At 41.5% G+C, this 19,719-nt stretch overlaps 1 protein-coding gene across 1 annotated transcript; it reads left to right on the top strand.

Annotated features, from left to right (window-relative positions):
* Window positions 1-1,230: 1,230 nt before the first annotated feature.
* EIF2B5 (eukaryotic translation initiation factor 2B subunit epsilon) lies at window positions 1,231-18,934 on the top strand. Its single transcript, XM_072142411.1, has 16 exons — window positions 1,231-1,466; window positions 8,484-8,608; window positions 9,050-9,235; window positions 9,317-9,494; window positions 10,051-10,131; window positions 11,017-11,094; window positions 11,533-11,845; window positions 12,110-12,255; window positions 12,331-12,469; window positions 13,945-14,049; window positions 15,373-15,477; window positions 15,621-15,711; window positions 16,751-16,874; window positions 17,353-17,478; window positions 18,203-18,313; window positions 18,398-18,934. The coding sequence occupies exons 1-16, from the start codon at window positions 1,344-1,346 to the stop codon at window positions 18,455-18,457; spliced, it is 2,091 nt and encodes a 696-aa protein (XP_071998512.1). The 5' UTR covers window positions 1,231-1,343; the 3' UTR covers window positions 18,458-18,934.
* Window positions 18,935-19,719: the final 785 nt, after the last annotated feature.

Here is a 19,719-nt window from a genome sequence, read left to right as displayed (position 1 = left end):
AGAAATCAGCCGAAAAACCCTGCGTCCTTAAGCGGTTAAACATTGTGCACCATATGTTAGTACTGTATAAATATTCTACTTCTTGTGCAAAGCATGCCCCGAACTAAGCACTTTTTTTGTGACATATGGAGTTTTCTATGGTGGAAAGGGAATTTGGGACATTTTTATTCAAGAGAGTCTACCCAAGCATTGTAATCTTGTCTGAATGCCTCTGCAGCCCCCTTAGTCTCCATCTGACTGGACACAATAATGGCGAATGCGCACCATTATATACATTGTACATCATAATATGTATCTAACAGTAAAATACTCTATAGTACACGGCTGAGTCAGGAACTCAGATATAAATGGGAGGAGAGAGCAGGACTTTGAATCTCTCATCTCTATCTTCCTGTCGTCTACTTCCCCCATGTGGTCTCCAGTTACTGGGACAATATATTTAACAAGCCAGACTCCAGTAGGGGGCTATAGCTTTAACAAGGCCGGCAAAAAAAAACCCCTGTGAATGGTGCCTTTTTGTACACCATAAAGGGAATGATACCTAACTCCCCCACACCTCCCAACTGCTTCCTGATTCTTGCACAGAGTCATATATATATATATATATATATATATATATATATATATATTTTGTGGCAGTTGTTTCTGCTTTTATACTGCTTTCTCCTGAGGAAAGTTTAACATATTCATTACTCAGATCAGTTCTCCCCGCAAGGAATTAGTACAAAAACAGAAGTACATATTTCAGCACATTAACCAAAAACAGTGGAATTGCCATTTCAGTGAAGAAATTTGTGTCGCATTGGGTATAATGCAGCCGCAACACAAAAGGGTCGCGTGTGACACGTATATGGCACGGTCAGTTCTTAAATACCTGTGCAAGCAGTTTGCACCAGAAAGTGAAAAGTCTGTCAGAAAAGGACAGCGCAAGGACTTGAGTAAATGTATGAATAAGAAAACAGTGAAAGCAGGAAGACTAGAAATGTCTCCATTTTTCCTGCAGATACCACACTAGGAGTAAAGGCAGACTTCGAAATAAATAGCTAAGTAATGACATGGATCTGCCAGAGGTGCTCACAGAGCGGTGAATGACAGAAGTCTGCAGGTGTTTTAATATGAAAACAAATCTAATGCAGCTGCGACCAGGAGCAAGACTCCCGTTCAGTTCTATGGCTGCTCCGCCTCCGTGTGGTCATCGTGACTAATAACTTTGGGTGCACCAAGATGGCTATTCTGCTGAATTGACAAATTGAAAACTCTTGTCTCTTCTAGGCCACCGTAGGCGCCGCCGGGTGACACCGCGTACGGTGGCCGAGGAGGCTAAGAGTGCATGCGTGAATAATATGGCTTCGCGTGCAGGGAAACGCGGTGCCGGGGCAGATGATGAATTGCCGCCGCTCCAGGCCGTGCTGATCGCTGACAGTTTTAATAGACGCTTTTATCCCGTCACCAAGGACCGGCCCAGGGTGAGCGCCCTGTCATGTGGGAGAATGGCTGACAGATGGCATGTGCCCGCGTGTGCAGGGCTCTGCTGTGCTTCTTCCTAGTGATTGCATCAGACTTCTACCTATGTTACAGTGTAGACGGGTTACTGTGATGCTCAGTATAGTATAGTGCACCTGTCATTGGGCTCTAGAGCACCTATGTAATTGTAGTCAATGAGATCTCGCTAAATATGGGGCATTGATCTCATGATACCAGTATAAACAGCGCCTCAGACACTGATTCTTTCCTAATATTGGAGAAGCTGGTGAGGACAGATGCTGCTTCTACTAGCTAATCTGGAGGGAACACTCAGGACACACTGCCCCTATTCTTTAAGAGGAATAAAGCAGTCATATTATGTAAATAATCAACTGTGAGCACTGTACCATACCATACTGTCTGGTGGGGAGCACTATACTATACCATACTGTCTGGTGGGGAGCACTATACTATACTATACCATACTGTCTGGTGGGGAGCACTATACTATACCATACTGTCTGGTGGGGAGCACTATACTATACCATACTGTCTGGTGGGGAGCACTATACTATACTATACTGTCTGGTGGGGAGCACTATACTATACCATACTGTCTGGTGGGGAGCACTATACTATACCATACTGTCTGGTGGGGAGCACTATACTATACTATACTATACTATACCATACTGTCTGGTGGGGAGCACTATACTATACTATACCATACTGTCTGGTGGGGAGCACTATACTATACCATACTGTCTGGTGGGGAGCACTATACTATACCATACTGTCTGGTGGGGAGCACTATACTATACCATACTGTCTGGTGGGGAGCACTATACTATACCATACTGTCTGGTGGGGAGCACTATACTATACTGTCTGGTGGGGAGCACTATACTATACTATACCATACTGTCTGGTGGGGAGCACTATACTATACCATACTGTCTGGTGGGGAGCACTATACTATACTATACTGTCTGGTGGGGAGCACTATACTATACTATACTGTCTGGTGGGGAGCACTATACTATACCATACTGTCTGGTGGGGAGCACTATACTATACTATACTATACCATACTGTCTGGTGGGGAGCACTATACTATACTATACCATACTGTCTGGTGGGGAACACTATACTATACCATACTGTCTGGTGGGGAACACTATACTATACCATACTGTCTGGTGGGGAGCACTATACTATACCATACTGTCTGGTGGGGAGCACTATACTATACTATACTGTCTGGTGGGGAACACTATACTATACCATACTGTCTGGTGGGGAGCACTATACTATACTATACTGTCTGGTGGGGAGCACTATACTATACTATACTGTCTGGTGGGGAGCACTATACTATACCATACTGTCTGGTGGGGAGCACTATACTATACTATACTATACTATACCATACTGTCTGGTGGGGAGCACTATACTATACTATACTGTCTGGTGGGGAGCACTATACTATACCATACTGTCTGGTGGGGAGCACTATACTATACTATACTATACCATACTGTCTAGTGGGGAGCACTATACTATACTATACTATACTATACTATACTATACTATACCATACCATACTGTCTGGTGGGGAACACTATACTATACCATACTGTCTGGTGGGGAGCACTATACTATACTATACTGTCTGGTGGGGAGCACTATACTATACCATACTGTCTGGTGGGGAGCACTATACTATACTATACCATACTGTCTGGTGGGGAACACTATACTATACCATACTGTCTGGTGGGGAACACTATACTATACCATACTGTCTGGTGGGGAGCACTATACTATACCATACTGTCTGGTGGGGAGCACTATACTATACTATACTGTCTGGTGGGGAACACTATACTATACCATACTGTCTGGTGGGGAGCAGTATACTATACCATACTGTCTGGTGGGGAGCACTATACTATACTATACTGTCTGGTGGGGAGCACTATACTATACCATACTGTCTGGTGGGGAGCACTATACTATACTATACTATACTATACCATACTGTACCATACTGTCTGGTGGGGAGCACTATACTATACTATACTGTCTGGTGGGGAGCACTATACTATACCATACTGTCTGGTGGGGAGCACTATACTATACTATACTATACCATACTGTCTGGTGGGGAGCACTATACTATACTATACTATACCATACTGTCTGGTGGGGAACACTATACTATACCATACTGTCTGGTGGGGAACACTATACTATACCATACTGTCTGGTGGGGAACACTATACTATACCATACTGTCTGGTGGGGAGCACTATACTATACCATACTGTCTTGTGGGGAGCACTATACTATACCATACTGTCTGGTGGGGAACACTATACTATACTATACTATACCATACTGTCTGGTGGGGAGCACTATACTATACCATAGTGTCTGGTGGGGAGCACTATACTATACCATAGTGTCTGGTGAGGAGCACTATACTATACCATACTGTCTGGTGGGGAGCACTATACTATACCATACTGTCTGGTGGGGAGCACTATACTATACCATACTGTCTGGTGGGGAGCACTATACTATACCATACTGTCTGGTGGGGAGCACTATACTATACTATACCATACTGTCTGGTGGGGAGCACTATGCTATAACATACTGTCTGGTGGGGAGCACTATACTATACCATACTGTCTGGTGGGAAGCACTATGCTATACCATACTGTCTGGTGGGGAGCACTATACTATACTATACTGTCTGGTGGGGAACACTATACTATACCATACTGTCTGGTGGGGAGCACTATACTATACTATACTATACCATACTGTCTGGTGGGGAACACTATACTATACCATACTGTCTGGTGGGGAACACTATACTATACCATACTGTCTGGTGGGGAGCACTATACTATACCATACTGTCTTGTGGGGAGCACTATACTATACCATACTGTCTGGTGGGGAGCACTATACTATACCATACTGTCTGGTGGGGAACACTATACTATACTATACCATACTGTCTGGTGGGGAGCACTATACTATACCATAGTGTCTGGTGAGGAGCACTATACTATACCATACTGTCTGGTGGGGAGCACTATACTATACCATACTGTCTGGTGGGGAGCACTATACTATACCATACTGTCTGGTGGGGAGCACTATACTATACCATACTGTCTGGTGGGGAGCACTATACTATACTATACCATACTGTCTGGTGGGGAGCACTATGCTATAACATACTGTCTGGTGGGGAGCACTATACTATACCATACTGTCTGGTGGGAAGCACTATGCTATAACATACTGTCTGGTGGGGAGCACTATACTATACCATACTGTTTGGTGGGGAGCACTATACTATACCATACTGTCTGGTGGGGAGCACTATACTATACTATACCATACTGTCTGGTGGGGAGCACTATGCTATAACATACTGTCTGGTGGGGAGCACTATACTATACCATACTGTCTGGTGGGGAGCACTATGCTATAACATACTGTCTGGTGGGGAGCACTATACTATACCATAGTGTCTGGTGGGGAGCACTATACTATACCATAGTGTCTGGTGAGGAGCACTATACTATACCATACTGTCTGGTGGGGAGCACTATACTATACCATACTGTCTGGTGGGGAGCACTATACTATACCATACTGTCTGGTGGGGAGCACTATACTATACTATACCATACTGTCTGGTGGGGAGCACTATACTATACCATACTGTCTGGTGGGGAGCACTATGCTATAACATACTGTCTGGTGGGGAGCACTATACTATACCATACTGTCTGGTGGGGAGCACTATGCTATAACATACTGTCTGGTGGGGAGCACTATACTATAATGTCTTAGGGGGGAAGCACTATACCATACTGTCTGGTGGGGAGCACTATACTATACCATACTGTCTGATGGGGAGCACTATACTATACCATACTGTCTGGTGGGGAGCACTATACTATACCATACTGTCTGGTGGGGAGCACTATACTATACCATACTGTCTGGTGGGGAGCACTATACTATATCATACTGTCTGGTGGGGAGCACTATACTATACCATACTGTCTGGTGGGGAGCACTATACTATACCATACTGTCTGCTGGGGAGCACTATACTATAATGTCTTAGGGGGGAAGCACTATACCATACTGTCTGGTGGGGAGCGCTATACTATACCATACTGTCTGGTGGGGAGCACTATACTATAGGAGAAAAAAAGGAAATGCGGTCCAGCCAGGCTCCAGATACAAAACGATTCTTTATTCAGTGCAGGGTAAAATATGACAATCCACACCTGGTAGGCGTATAGCCTACGCGTTTCGGACGCTTGTCACGTCCTTAATCATGGCTGATTAAGGACGTGACAAGCGTCCGAAACGCGTAGGCTATACGCCTACCAGGTGTGGATTGTCATATTTTACCCTGCACTGAATAAAGAATCGTTTTGTATCTGGAGCCTGGCTGGACCGCATTTCCTTTTTTTCTCCATTTGATGTACCCCAGCAGTAGGGGGGGCCCGTGCCGGACTCGATACTGACGGGGAGGTGAGCTGGCGACTCTTTTTCTTCTAGCACTATACTATACCATACTGTCTGGTGGGGAGCACTATACTATACCATACTGTCTGGTGGGGAGCACTATACTATAATGTCTTAGGGGGGAAGCACTATACCATACTGTCTGGTGGGGAGCACTATACTATAATGTCTTAGGGGGGAAGCACTATACCATACTGTCTGGTGGGGAGCGCTGTGCTATATTATACTGTCTGGTAGGGAGCACTATATTATACCATACTGTCTGGTGGGGAGCACTATACTATACCATACTGTCTGGTGGGGAGCACTATACTATACCATACTGTCTGGTGGGGAGCACTATACTATACCATACTGTCTGCTGGGGAGCACTATACTATAATGTCTTAGGGGGGAAGCACTATACCATACTGTCTGGTGGGGAGCGCTATACTATACCATACTGTCTGGTGGGGAGCACTATACTATACCATACTGTCTGGTGGGGAGCACTATACTATACCATACTGTCTGCTGGGGAGCACTATACTATAATGTCTTAGGGGGGAAGCACTATACCATACTGTCTGGTGGGGAGCGCTGTGCTATATTATACTGTACTGTCTCGTGTGTTATAGTCTGGTAAAAATTTAATTCAAACGCATCCTGTGAATGTGAGCTGTTAAACACTGCTTCGATTGGTCACTGAATAAATAAACTGAGTTCTCACCATTCCGATGTCCCGAGCAACTCCTCTTTTATTTTCATGGGTGCGGACGGCTCCAAAATTGTGCTGAAAAACACGACTTTTACTCGAATATATACGGCAATTGTTTTTTCAATCTTTTATTCTTGTTGTACAATGCAGTCTGGTTACCCTGCAACCTAGAAATAGGCTACAAATACTTCCAGTGGACGTACTACCAGATGAAGCTACTGTTTGTGGGCTTGGGGGGAGTAGGGTTAGTGTCGTGACAGGTTCCCTTTAAGTTGACTTTGTGGTTATTGGATGTGTTTTAAATGCATCCCAGAAACCCAAGTGCTTTTACATGCTACCATGCGTTTGGCTAATTTGAAAGTGTTTTTCTTCATTGCTGAATGTAAACATCTATGTCCCAATGTTAACACAGCTGCTTACACTTCCAGCAATAATGAAAACGCTTTCAAAGTTGCCAAACGCACATATCGTGTAAAAACACATTTGTTTCAGGAATGCATTTAAAAACCCAACCAAAAAACGTCACGTATGAACGCACCCTCAGACTGCCATTGTCCCAGGGCTGTATGAATATTATAGCCCCTACAAGTCTGGAATTCACTTCCTACATATGGTACTAGAATCAAGCTTGATGGGGAATGAAGGATATGTCCCTTCTGCCTGCTTTCAATCAGCAGTTTCAGGATGTTTGGAGGACCTTCAAAGGTCCTGAAATAACTCTCTTGTAAATGAATATTGAGAGTTGGAACAGATGTATGAGAATTTCATGGGTGAAAGCCGTTATCAGTTTAAAATGTGATTGGTGGTTTGTGTGACCATGGACCCCCTAGAAGGCTATAGGATACTGCCCAAACTGCCTCAATTATGATCCACTACTGCCTGGGACTAAAGTACAGTAAATTACCAGCAGCCATTAGTCCCTTTGTAAGTTGGGTGTCCTTAAAGGGGTTTTCCTACGAAGACAAAATTCTCAAATGTACAAATAACAAAATAACACATTCTCTATTTTACTGTTATTAACAAAAATACAACATGTCACAGATATGATTTCAACCTGTTTCTATCAGTCCTGGTGTTTACAATTTTGGTTCTCCGTATATACGACCGTAAATATTCTGACTATGGTTGCATTCTTCTCACGAATAGCTTATCTTGTACCTGCCTCTACCCCCCATGCATTACAAGACCAGCTCAGACACAGGCACTTCCTGCTAGCAAGCAGCATTGCGCAGAGTTTACTCTACAAACTGCAGACAAGATGAGGTCTTTTTTCTAGGGGAGGGAGGTATAGCAGAGGGTGTCATTGTGTCTTATAATCCATCTCATGAATCTTTTATCCCTCTTTTTTATGTGTCAGATACTAATGAATGTTCAGAAGTGAAATAAAAGTGTAGAAAAACCCTTTATCCAGATAATTTAGGTACATTGTTGGCACGCAGCATCTCACAGCACTAGGGTGATCATAAAGTGTCTGCTTATAGGGTCCCCTCCCACACTATAGGAGCTAAAATAACGATAAAACTGAGTATTGTGTAAACATTACTAGGTTTAAAATTAAAATTTGAGAACTTTCGTTCATGGGTAAAACCCTTTGGAGACTTCCTGTATCTGAATACCTTGGGTGTTCTTATTTTCCTTGTTCTTCACTATTATTATTTTTGAAGGACAGATATGAATACAACCTTTTATATTTAGCATCTTCTGGATGGTGTCTTCTGTGGTCTAATGCTCTTAATGATTTTTCTCTTTGCAGGCTCTTCTACCATTGGCTAATGTGGCTTTGATTGATTATACTTTGGAATTTCTCACTGCCACTGGTGTTAAAGAAACATTTGTGTTTTGCTGTTGGATGGCAAATGAGATAAAAGAACATCTGAGGTAACAAAAACTTAAAATGATATAAAAGCTAAATCAAAACCTTTTATCCAATATCTTCCTATTCAAATTCTGGTACTGCCGCACAATATACCCATGTGTTGACCTTGCGTGATAACATACACCTGCTGCGGAGTTTCCCCCTCTGGAAGACTAGCGATACATTGATTTCATTGAGCACAGTGACTCTAAAGGGGATCTGAAAACCAGATGACCACCTCTCCTATGATGACAAATGTCATTTTAATGGTGAAGTGAGGAAAGGTAGCAGCTTACATGTGGCCACCTGTTACTAGACATTCATCTTTATTATCTTATAAGTTTATGGAGAAACTAATGTTCTTTGATCAGTAATGTAAGTTGACTCTCCTTAAATATAGATATGATTTGCATAAATACCAATTTATAAGAAGCTGCCGTTTAAAATGTCTTGTTCCTTGGCAGGAATTCCAAGTGGTGTCGGGCTACTAGTTCTAACACAGTGCATGTGGTGACCTCCGAACTTTACCGCTCTCTTGGAGATGTCCTCCGAGATGTGGATGCAAAATCTTTGGTCCGCTCAGACTTTGTGTTGGTCACAGGGGATGTGGTTTCTAATGTTAACATTGAAGCAGCTTTGGAGGAACACAGGTCAGAAATGGAAGTTTCCACAGGGCTCTTACATTTAACTTTTCAAGACATTTGCTAAAGTGACCTGTTATTTTTCTTCAGGACTCGAAGGAAGCTGGAGAAGAATATTTCGGTTATGACCATGATCCTTAAGGAGTCCTCACCAGGGCACCGCACAAGGTGCCAAGAGGATGATGTTATCATTGCTATGGATAGCAAGACCAAAAGAGTGCTGTTGTACCAAAAAAAACAGGACTTGAAGCGCTACCACTTTCCAACGGTTAGATATCAATCATTTATCCATATTTATATACCGGTCACATACCAGCACCCCCCCCCCCCCTTCTCACTTTAAAGGAAACCTACCATTTGGGATAGGGCTTATAAGCTGGAAATGCAGTGCACCAGCTCAGGGTGAGCTGGTGCCAGCGCTTATCTCCGTTTGAAAGTGTTTTAACAGTTTATTAATGTTTATATCCTTACTAGCTTCCCCGCACCGGGGTCCGCGCTCGGCGCACCATGCGCGCTACCACTTCCTATTCAGATGCACGGTCGCGCGCATGGTGCGCCGAGCGCGGACCCCGGTGCGGGGAAGCTAGTAAGGATATAAACATTAATAAACTGTTAAAACACTTTCAAACTGTTTAAAAACATAACGGAGATGAGCACCGGCACCAGCTCACCCTGAGCTGGTGCATGGCATGTCCAGCTTATAAGCCCTACCCGAAGTGGTAGGTTTCCTTTAATGCAGTGGATCTAGGTGGCCCTCTTGAGGGCCCCTCTGAAGGCGTGAAGAATTTATTTGAATACTTTACCAATCCTTAATCTGTTTTCAGAGCATCTTCCAGAGTAAAGCGGACGAGATAGAGTTGCGTCATGATTTGTTGGACTGTCACATTAGCATCTGCTCTCCCCAGGTAAGTGAGTGTTTTTGTGCATCATTGCCTTATGTAGATTTTCCCAGAATGATTTTTCAGTGACCAACCCATGGATATGCTGATCTTTGTGTCCGGCATTTAGTAGGAAAGGCTGTAGATTATTGTGAAAAAAAATGAGTTAAGTGAATTATGTTTTTCCTGATGATGGGTTTGTGTACATCCCGGATATGAGATTGGGTCTGGGCAGCATATATTTTGAATTTTGATCATATTATTGTATCCTGCCTACTACCTCCAAGGTCTGGGTCTGATCCAATGTAGGAGGGTTCCTAGAGCCCTCCTATGGGTGTGAAGGGTTATGACTTCTCCTTATATAACCAGGGCATCTCTTTTGTCCATTGTTCTTTTACCATCACAAGATCAGGTAGGAAGAATTGTCAAGTGTGAACTATCTTTTCTGTACACAGTAAGGGAATTGCTAGTTTTACACTAGCAACCTGTACTCTATTAACCTGTACATATCTATTGTGTGTACTGTTTTGTCTAGTGTGCCCCTGCATTGTTCTTTTATCTTGATTCACGAATCCTCACGTACGTCTGTCTGTTATAAATACGCTACCAAAATGTGTTTGTGCCCTGTTGAACCCGGATGTATGACACACATACACTGCTACCCGGCTACTACCAGTCTGAAAGACATTACACTTTAAAAATAAATTCTGCATTTTTTTAAACTTTGCATCTGGTGCAGATCTTAAATATCTAGATTTTTCCTTCATTTGTGGGTAATGATACTGATGGTTATATCTTGCACCCATCTTTCTGGCCTCATATTGTCTAGCACTACCATTCCTATCTTAGTAAATTAGTTATTTGACCATTTTAATTATGATTTTATATTCTTTCCATTTATTACACCTGTAGGTAGCAGAACTGTTCACAGACAACTTTGATTACCAAACTAGGGATGACTTTGTTCGTGGAATTCTTGTTAATGAAGAGGTGAGTAGAACTGGAGGGGGGTCTGATCCATAATGACTTATTTCTTTAAAGAAGTCCTGTGACTAGAATCCCCCCCTCCTCCCTCCTAACCAACAATGCCTGCTGGTAAAGGGTTAGAAGTCTTCCCCATATCACCTAAAATTAGCTGACAGTGAGAGCTGTACCCTAATTACAGCCATTTGTCTGATATGCAAATTAGCCTTCTTGATTCTTATATCATGGGTTTGACTCTTCTCATCTCCCCGGCTGCCAATATTCAACTATTTATTTCTAGGAAATATTGTGTATGTTTTTTTACACAGTGCCTTGTGTTACTTTCTTGTGACCAGGGTGATGTCATTTAAGGTTCTATGCCCTTTACATTTGCAAAATGCCTTTGTGGGAGTACCCCTTTAATGATCAACTTGCCAAATTCCTATTTGTGGCCATTTTCTACAGATCTTAGGAAATCAGATACACCTGTATGTGACCCAGGAAGAGTATGGTGCACGTGTATCCAACCTCTCAATGTATGAAGCTGTTACTTCTGATATCCTGTGTCGTTGGCTGTATCCTATAACCCCAGAGACAAACTTCACTGACCAGGAAGAGCAGAGTTATACACACTCCCGCCACAATATTTACAGAGGGTCAGAAGTCAGCCGTGGCCATGGCAGTGTCCTGCATGAGAATGTACTAATTGGAAGCAACACAACAATTGGCTCAAAATGCAGCATCAGCAACACCAGTATTGGGAAAAACTGCAGAATCGGTGAGCTATGACTGGTCGAATATTATGGAAGTGAAGTGAAGAGAAGATCATGTAATAAAATTGTTCTGGACATGAAACCATTTTCAGTGAAGTGTTGCCAGATCAGCAGATTAAAGGCTGTATAATCCCTAATATATTTATATACATACATACATCTGGTATTGTCAAACAGAGATGCCCATATTTAAGGCTGATGGCCATCCCCAGCACTAGGCTTGTACTAAATACATTTTAGCTACCTGTTTTTCTGTTCTCTTTTGCTAGGTGATCGAGTCATCTTGGAAAATGTGTATATTTGGGATGATGTTCGCATTGAAGATGATGCTATAATCAGAAGATCTGTAGTTTGTAATAACGTTGTTGTGAAGAAAAGAGTGCGGATTAATGGACACTGTGTCTTGACCTCAAAGGTATTTGAAATACTTACCTGCTGATCTCTCCATACAGATGATACCCACAATTACTATTACTCTGTCAACCTCTAGGTCATAGTTGGTCCTGATTTAGAGCTGCCAGAGAATACAGTTATTTCCCTGCATCATCCAGACGAGGATGAGGAGGATGATGATGAGTTCAGTGATGATGCAGCGTCTGGCAAAAAGGAGGAACAGTTAAAGGTCAAAAGTAAGGAATATAATAATTTGCAGTATTAAATATAAGGTGTATAATGTCAGGAAGATCCCTTATAGTCTTCACCAAATTAAAATGCTTCATGTTTCTGTATATTTATCTGGTTAGTGTGATTTGGATTATCTCTTGTTATGCTTCCTGCAGTATTCCTGGGTAATATCTAATACAGTCGGTCCTGTACTTAAGAACACCTGACTTACATACGACCCCTAGTTACAAACGGACCTCTGGATTTTGGTAATTTACTGTACTTTAGTACTAGGCTACAATAAACAGCTATAACTGTTATCACAGGTGTCTGTAATTAAGATTTATTGTTTATCCTGGTTCTCATGACAAACCAACATTTTTACAATTATAAAGTATACGATTCAGACTTGCATACAAACTCAACTTAAGAACAAACCTACAGACCATATCTTGTATGTAACCCGGGGACTGCCTGTATTTAAAAATGAAAACACTTACCATTTTCCTTGCCTAAACAATAGTATTATCTGTAGCAATTCATGCTTAAAGTGAACCTGTTAATAAAACACGATTTCACCTAATGACGGTTCCTATAGCCTTTTTAATACTATTTCCCAATCTGTTTTTATCATTAACATTCCTGGTTAAAATGATACAAAAGTATAACTGACTACTTGCCAGCAAACTGGATCAAGTCACAGGATATCATAATCATCTGCTCTGCTAGCTCTCCCTCATTCCTCCTCTCTCATTCAGCCTTTAGCTGACCCAAGCAAATCCGTGAGAGATCTAGCAGAGCAGATGATGAGGATGACAGCAGGGAATCCAACAACATGTGACCCAATGCAATTTGCTGCCAGGGGGCCAGGTAAACTTTTATCAACTTTTAAAAAGAAGTAGGACCATTAATGTTCATAATAAAAGCAGACTGGGAAATAGGTTCCCATTTTCTGTGTAGTACTTAATCCCAATCTGATTTTATAATTTACATTACATTACATGGTTCCACCCATTTTTAAAAGTTGATTAAAGTACTCTTGGCGTTCTGTCGGCAAACTGCATTGAAGGCATTGGAGTCCTTGCTGTCAACATCATCATCTGCTGTGCTAGATCTTCTTCCTTCCTCCCTACCTCACACAGACGTGAACTGACAGAGATTTGCTTGGGACACACGTTCAGGTAATGGCTGCATGAGGAAGAGCTAGCAGAGCAGATAACTATGATGATTGCAGTCTTGTAACAGACGCCCCTGTGACTCGATCCAATGTGCTGGCAGAGGGGCCAGGTAAAGTTTTATCAACTTTTAAAAATGACTGGAACCATTAATATTAATTAGAAAAGCAGCTTGGGAATTGGTATTTGACTATGAGAACCTGTCATTAGGTGAAAATTATTGAATTTCCATGTATATTTTTGTGTTTTTTTTTTTCTGTATAAAATATGCTGTAGTTTGACACATTACGAGATGCAAACCTTTTATACCAACTATTTGTGAACAGTGTACAATAAAGTAGAAGTTGGATCGGAGGGTGAAGGTTATGTATGGAAGTCATCGGCAATGGCAGATGAAGAGGAAGAGGAGGATTTGCAGAAAAGCCTATGGGGTGAGGTTTTCAAACATAAACTGCTATCTCTATATTTTTAGAAAGGTACTGTAATTTACTGTGCTAATATTGGCAGTTGTAATGATCACCTTTGTAGTTTGCCATTTTTTTGCAGTCTACACACAGGTGTATGTTGGTTGTAGGTGCATGACTTTTCATTTACACATGAGTCTAAGACAAAATCTTGGTTGATGCAGTGAGAATAATTTTGATTAAGTTAAAAGAACATGTTGTCAACAAACTTTGCAGAAATCAATCAATTCTCAATTTTTAACAGACCTCATTTCTGATATCTGTATCTACTTTAATTTCCTCTTTGTATTGCAGGTGGAGTGTAACCAAGTTTCTTTCACTACCAATATATGCAAAGTTTGTTGTAAAGTTTAGTGATCATCTTAGAATCTTTGTACTGTTCCCTCCTGAAAGAAAATCTACCATTTTATTACATGCATTATGAAGCAAACATTCCTTGAGAATGCTGTAGTGACACTGATGCAGAAGCATATCTTGTTTAATCCCTGAGCTGAGTGGTTTTGCAGAAAAAACAATTATGACATTCAGGACCTTGGGAAAGCTGGATTGCATGCTTCTTGCAGTACATAAACACTTTACACATGCTGTCTGCAGTGTCTATACAAGACTAATCAACCTCTGCTGCATCACTCATACACAGCAGCTGGGAAATAGTGCAGCTAGTGCTTGAAGTCAGTGATTACATCATTCTCCTGAGCGGTGTAAGGCCGACGGCACACCTGGCGTTTTGAACCCTTTTTAATTAAGATAATTTGTAGTAGGAATAACAGAAGACCAGCGCTATTTAGAGTTCTAGATGCTGTAGAACTATAACTTTGTGGCACAAACATTGGGGCACATTTACTTACCCGTCCCATTGACGCCGCCGATCCGGAATTTCCAACGAGGATTTGGAGCTGCGACACAATTTTGAAAGTTAAATTCTGCGGTTTGTTCGAATCAGTTGGGTTGTCCGACGGCCACACCCCCGATTTGTGTCACATGCAAGCTGACGCCGATGCGCCACAATCTGATCACGTGTGGCAAGAACGTGGGGCAATTCAACGCAAAACAGGAAAAATCGTGAAACCCCACGGAAATGCGTCCAACGGACCTTCGTAAATGTGCCCCATTATGTACTTATTATAGATATGTTGGTATCCAAACTCCATTCTTTTTTTTTTTCTTCTTCTGTTGCTGGAAAACCACAGATAGAAACTAAGTTAAACACTAGATAACCATTTTAATGGGAACTACTTTTATAATTACACATCTTTTGTTTCTGCTTTTAACAGTTTTATCACTTTTCAGGCCTCAAAATCACAATTGACGAGGACAGTGACAGTGATAGTGTGAAGATATTTTCGGACCCGGTAGGCAGCCCTTCTACTTCTCCCCTACCAGATGACATTAAAGGTACACGTTCTGTGAATGTTTGTGATCATGTCCACGTCATGGACTGTGTGGGTTAAACCAAAATAAGCCCTTGAAATATTGGGTTTAAATTGTTTCCTCCTTTTTATTTGGTTCTAATTTTTTCATGCTCTTTCACTGTTTAGTGTTTCAGAATGAAGTTTTGGGGACATTGCAGAGAGGCGTAGAAGAGAATATTTCCTGTGATCATCTTGTGTTAGAAATCAACTCTCTCAAGTAAGTTTGAATTGGAAGATATGCATTCAATACATTTTTTTTCCTCCCTCCATTAAGTGTTTTTTATTTTCTTTCTTTCTTTCTTTCTTTTTTTTTTTTCCATTGTTAAAGTATTGTTAATGATATGGCTGGGGGATCATATACTCGCCTCTCTCTCTGCTCCAGTTATCCTGCAGCGCTGCCCGTCACTGCCAGCTTCTGAGTGTATACTGAGGAAGGCGGTGATGCACGTTTATAGCCATACTCCTAAGGACATCTAATGTCACAATCAAGCATTGTATACCATTTACTTATAGATTTAGGCACTGTGACTGTGGTAATCGTATTATGTTTGTTATCCATGGCCTCTTTCCTTCTAAAATTAACTTTCAAAACTATGATATTGTGCTATAAGAGCTATGGGCATGTTACAGAAGCCCTCTGTGCTCTGGCTTCACAGGCTCTTGTTACACTGTGCAGCAGCACATCTCAATCGCGCCCTCCCCCTGCACTTCCTGTAATCTCAGTAACAGTGAGCACACAATGGGAGGGGGAGTGGTCCTCTATAGTGTAACAAAATGTGAAGTGCTTCTGATGACACACCCCTGAGCCCTTCTGACTCATTAGCCTAAGTTTACAAGTTTATTTTAGAAGGAATGAGGACATGGATAACAAATATAAGAAGATTACCACAGTCACAGTGCATGGATCTATAAGTAAGTGTCCCTGGTTTATTCTGCTTGATTACAATAGTAGATTTCTTTTATGCTACATTCCCACAGCTGTGTGCTCGGCCATCCCGACTGTCAGACGAGCACAGGGCTGAGAGGAGGAGGGCTAAGCCTCCTCGCCCTTCCCCTCTCCATACTACAATGAGCAGCTGCGCAGCAAATCTGCTAAAATATACAACATGCTCAATGAATCTTGACCAGGAGACATAGAACTCTATGGGGGCCATGTTCTGGTCACAAATTATGTGACCAGATCACTGCCCCCGAACGGCCTTGTGAATGAGCCCTCAAGCTGAAAATGTGTTTTTTAAATTGTCCCTTTATTACAGATATGCCTATAACATCTCGCTGGTGGAAGTGATGCAAATTTTATGCAAAGTGGTCCTGGACTTCCCTTTGCAGCAGCTGAATGGAGTACTTGATGTGAATCCTTACTGTAATGCACTATTACCAGTGAGTCTTTTATTTTAAAAATAGAAAATAATCTTAAGAGCACAGGTTGGGTGCTTGGCCTCCTCAGACTTGTAGGCTTTGAATCTACTTATGCCTCTTGCATAATTCTACCTGGCCAAGTGTTTACAAGTTCAATGAAAGTACTTATTTGGCATCCGGGTTTCTATACGTGTATCAAAGGTATCCCATATCCACTGGAAAGGAGTCAGCGGGACCACCAGGCCTACAGCAATCCCATAAATTGGGGGCACTAAATCTACTGTGTCAATAAAATGGTTGTGCACATTGAAAACTACTAGTCCCTTTCATTAGACTGGTGGAATGTTGAACTTTAATATCTCCATTTGTCCAATAGAAGTTTGGCCCCCCGAGATCTTGGGAACCATCCCATCAATCCAGTTATCAGATATTTATTCTGCGTCTTGTAACATGTCATAACTACTAATTAAACAACAACAAAAAACTTCTGTTTACCCAGCTCTTAAAAAGATGGACCCCAGTGTTCAAGAATTATGTAAAGCGTGCATCTGACCACTTGTGCTGTCTTGGTGCAATGGAAGAGTTTTTTTTGGATCATGAACCTCTTTGGGCAGCAATTGCAAAGGTAATAAAGTAGAACTGTATTATCACATATACAGTGTGTATGTTTCTAGTCAATCTGGGCATTAAGGGGTACAAGTTAGTGACTTACAAGTTAGCCTCTATCCACAGGATTTGGGCTAACCTGCAGATTGTGGGGGTCCCACGGATCATGAGAAGAGGGGTCTGATGTACCCCCGTCATTTCCTGAAGAGAGCAGACGGTCGCGCATGTGCTCCATTCATCTCTGTGGGGCTAACAGGGATAGTCGAGTGGTGTACTCTGCAATCTCTGTCAGCTCCATAGAAATGGATAGCTCTCCTCGTCTTGGGGTACAACAGAACCCCCCCCACCCCCCATCATTTGGATCCACATCAATCAGGTTAACCCCAATCCTGTGGATAGGGGCTAATTTGTAAGTCATTGGAGAACCACTTTAAGTAAACATGTTTTTAATATTTAAAGGGGTTGGCCAGTTTTGGCGAATAAACTGAATATGTTTGTATAATGAAAAGTTTTTACAATTTTCCAATATACTTTCTATCTGGAGATCTCTGCTCTCTACCTTTTAAGAAGAAAGCTCTGTGTTGACTTCCAATGGATATAAATGCCCATGGTCATGTGATGTCACACAGGTGCATCAGATGATTATGGATGGATTTTTACATATCATTAGTTAACGATATTGCATTGATCTTTTACGTTTTGTTTTTTTTTAAGCCTCCCTCACTGTTCCCCTTTATTCGTAGGTTCTAATGGGATTTTACCAGCAGGATGTGTTGGCAGAGGAGATGATTCTCCGTTGGTTTTCACAAACAGAAATAACAGAAAAGGGACGGCAGCTACGTAAAAAACAAGCAGTAAGAATGTCTTTTACATATCATTCTTGTCAGGTTTTATATTATTTTTTTTACTTTATTTACCTTGTTTATTTATTTATGCAGCTTCAGAAGTTTATACAGTGGCTGGAAGAAGCAGAGGAGGAATCTTCAGATGATGAGTGATGTCGAGGGGGACTTCCTGCTCAAAACCTTTGTTTTTGTTAGCTAGTCACTACTAAGTGATGAACCAGAATGTGGGAGTAGAGGATGGGCCATTTATTTTGTACTCCATTGCCTCTGTGCCACATAATGCACGTATATAATTTAACTGCCAAGGATTATTTAGACCCTTCCACCTAATCCTCACCATCACCAGGGTCAAAAGGATTTGCAGCTTCTTTTGTACTGCTCGTTCTGAGCTCATTTTAAAATGCACCTCTTTCAGCATACTATTTTGTATTCTCTTTATCACATCTCAGTTGACAACTTCTGACATGATAGTTGTCTCGGACTCCTCCATGATCTTATATAATCAGAAGAACTTGCTATATGGCCAACTGTGCTCATACCAACCTTGACAGAACTAAAAGCTGATGAATGCTCTTTTGAATGCAAATATTTATTTTGGGGAACAAATAAAGGCTTTATGGTTCTTGATTAGTTCAAATCTACAGTTCCTATTGTATCAATTTAAAAACGTCAACTCATCCCGTGAAAATGTCACTTTCAGCTCCGTCAACTGAATTATAAAAAGTTGTAGGTTTTGGTGTATGGCTATTATTTCAAAAGATTTAAAATGTTTTTAAAGGCATTCAAACAGCACTAAATCAATACAAATTTGGTATATCCATTATCATATTTTACTGCATTGGATTTTTTTTTTTGCAGCTTCCCAGTAGTGTGCATGTAATATTAAGTACTGCCACGAGGATTTGCATTTTGTCCCACAGATAACAAGCGCTCATACAGCTCTGTGAACTGAAAAATAAAAAGTTATGGGTTTTAGAAGGTGGTGAGTAAAAAAAAACTGGAAACACAAAGCTGGATAAGGAGATCTGCATGAAGGTGTTAAGACTTGTATTTATATGTGTGGATGATAACCTTATCAGAATTAATTCTCGGATACATGAATTATTTTATGGGCTTGTTACACGTCTCTGCTAAACTCCCAATACTTGGAGGTAGTGTATCCAGCCTGTAATGGTTAGCGAAGGTCAAGGATGATGAGGAGGTGGCTGTAGAACAAGGTGAATGTGCCCTGAGACCTCCTAATAAAGATAAACCAATTATGGCGGACGGTATGCTTAATTCACCTGGTGAGAATGGACTTACTAGTACAGGGAAGCCTTATTTTTTCCATAAATGTGTCCTATACCCATGATTAAAAGGGAGGAGATGGAAAAAAAAGAGAGCGCAGACCGTGTGTAGTATGTCTGCATATATAC

The sequence above is a fragment of the Engystomops pustulosus genome, chromosome 3 (genome assembly GCF_040894005.1).
Source record: "Engystomops pustulosus chromosome 3, aEngPut4.maternal, whole genome shotgun sequence".
Classification (NCBI taxonomy): Eukaryota; Metazoa; Chordata; class Amphibia; order Anura; family Leptodactylidae; genus Engystomops; species Engystomops pustulosus.
The sequence above is the reverse complement of the archived record's forward strand: the minus strand, read 5'-3'. Positions and strand labels throughout refer to the sequence as shown.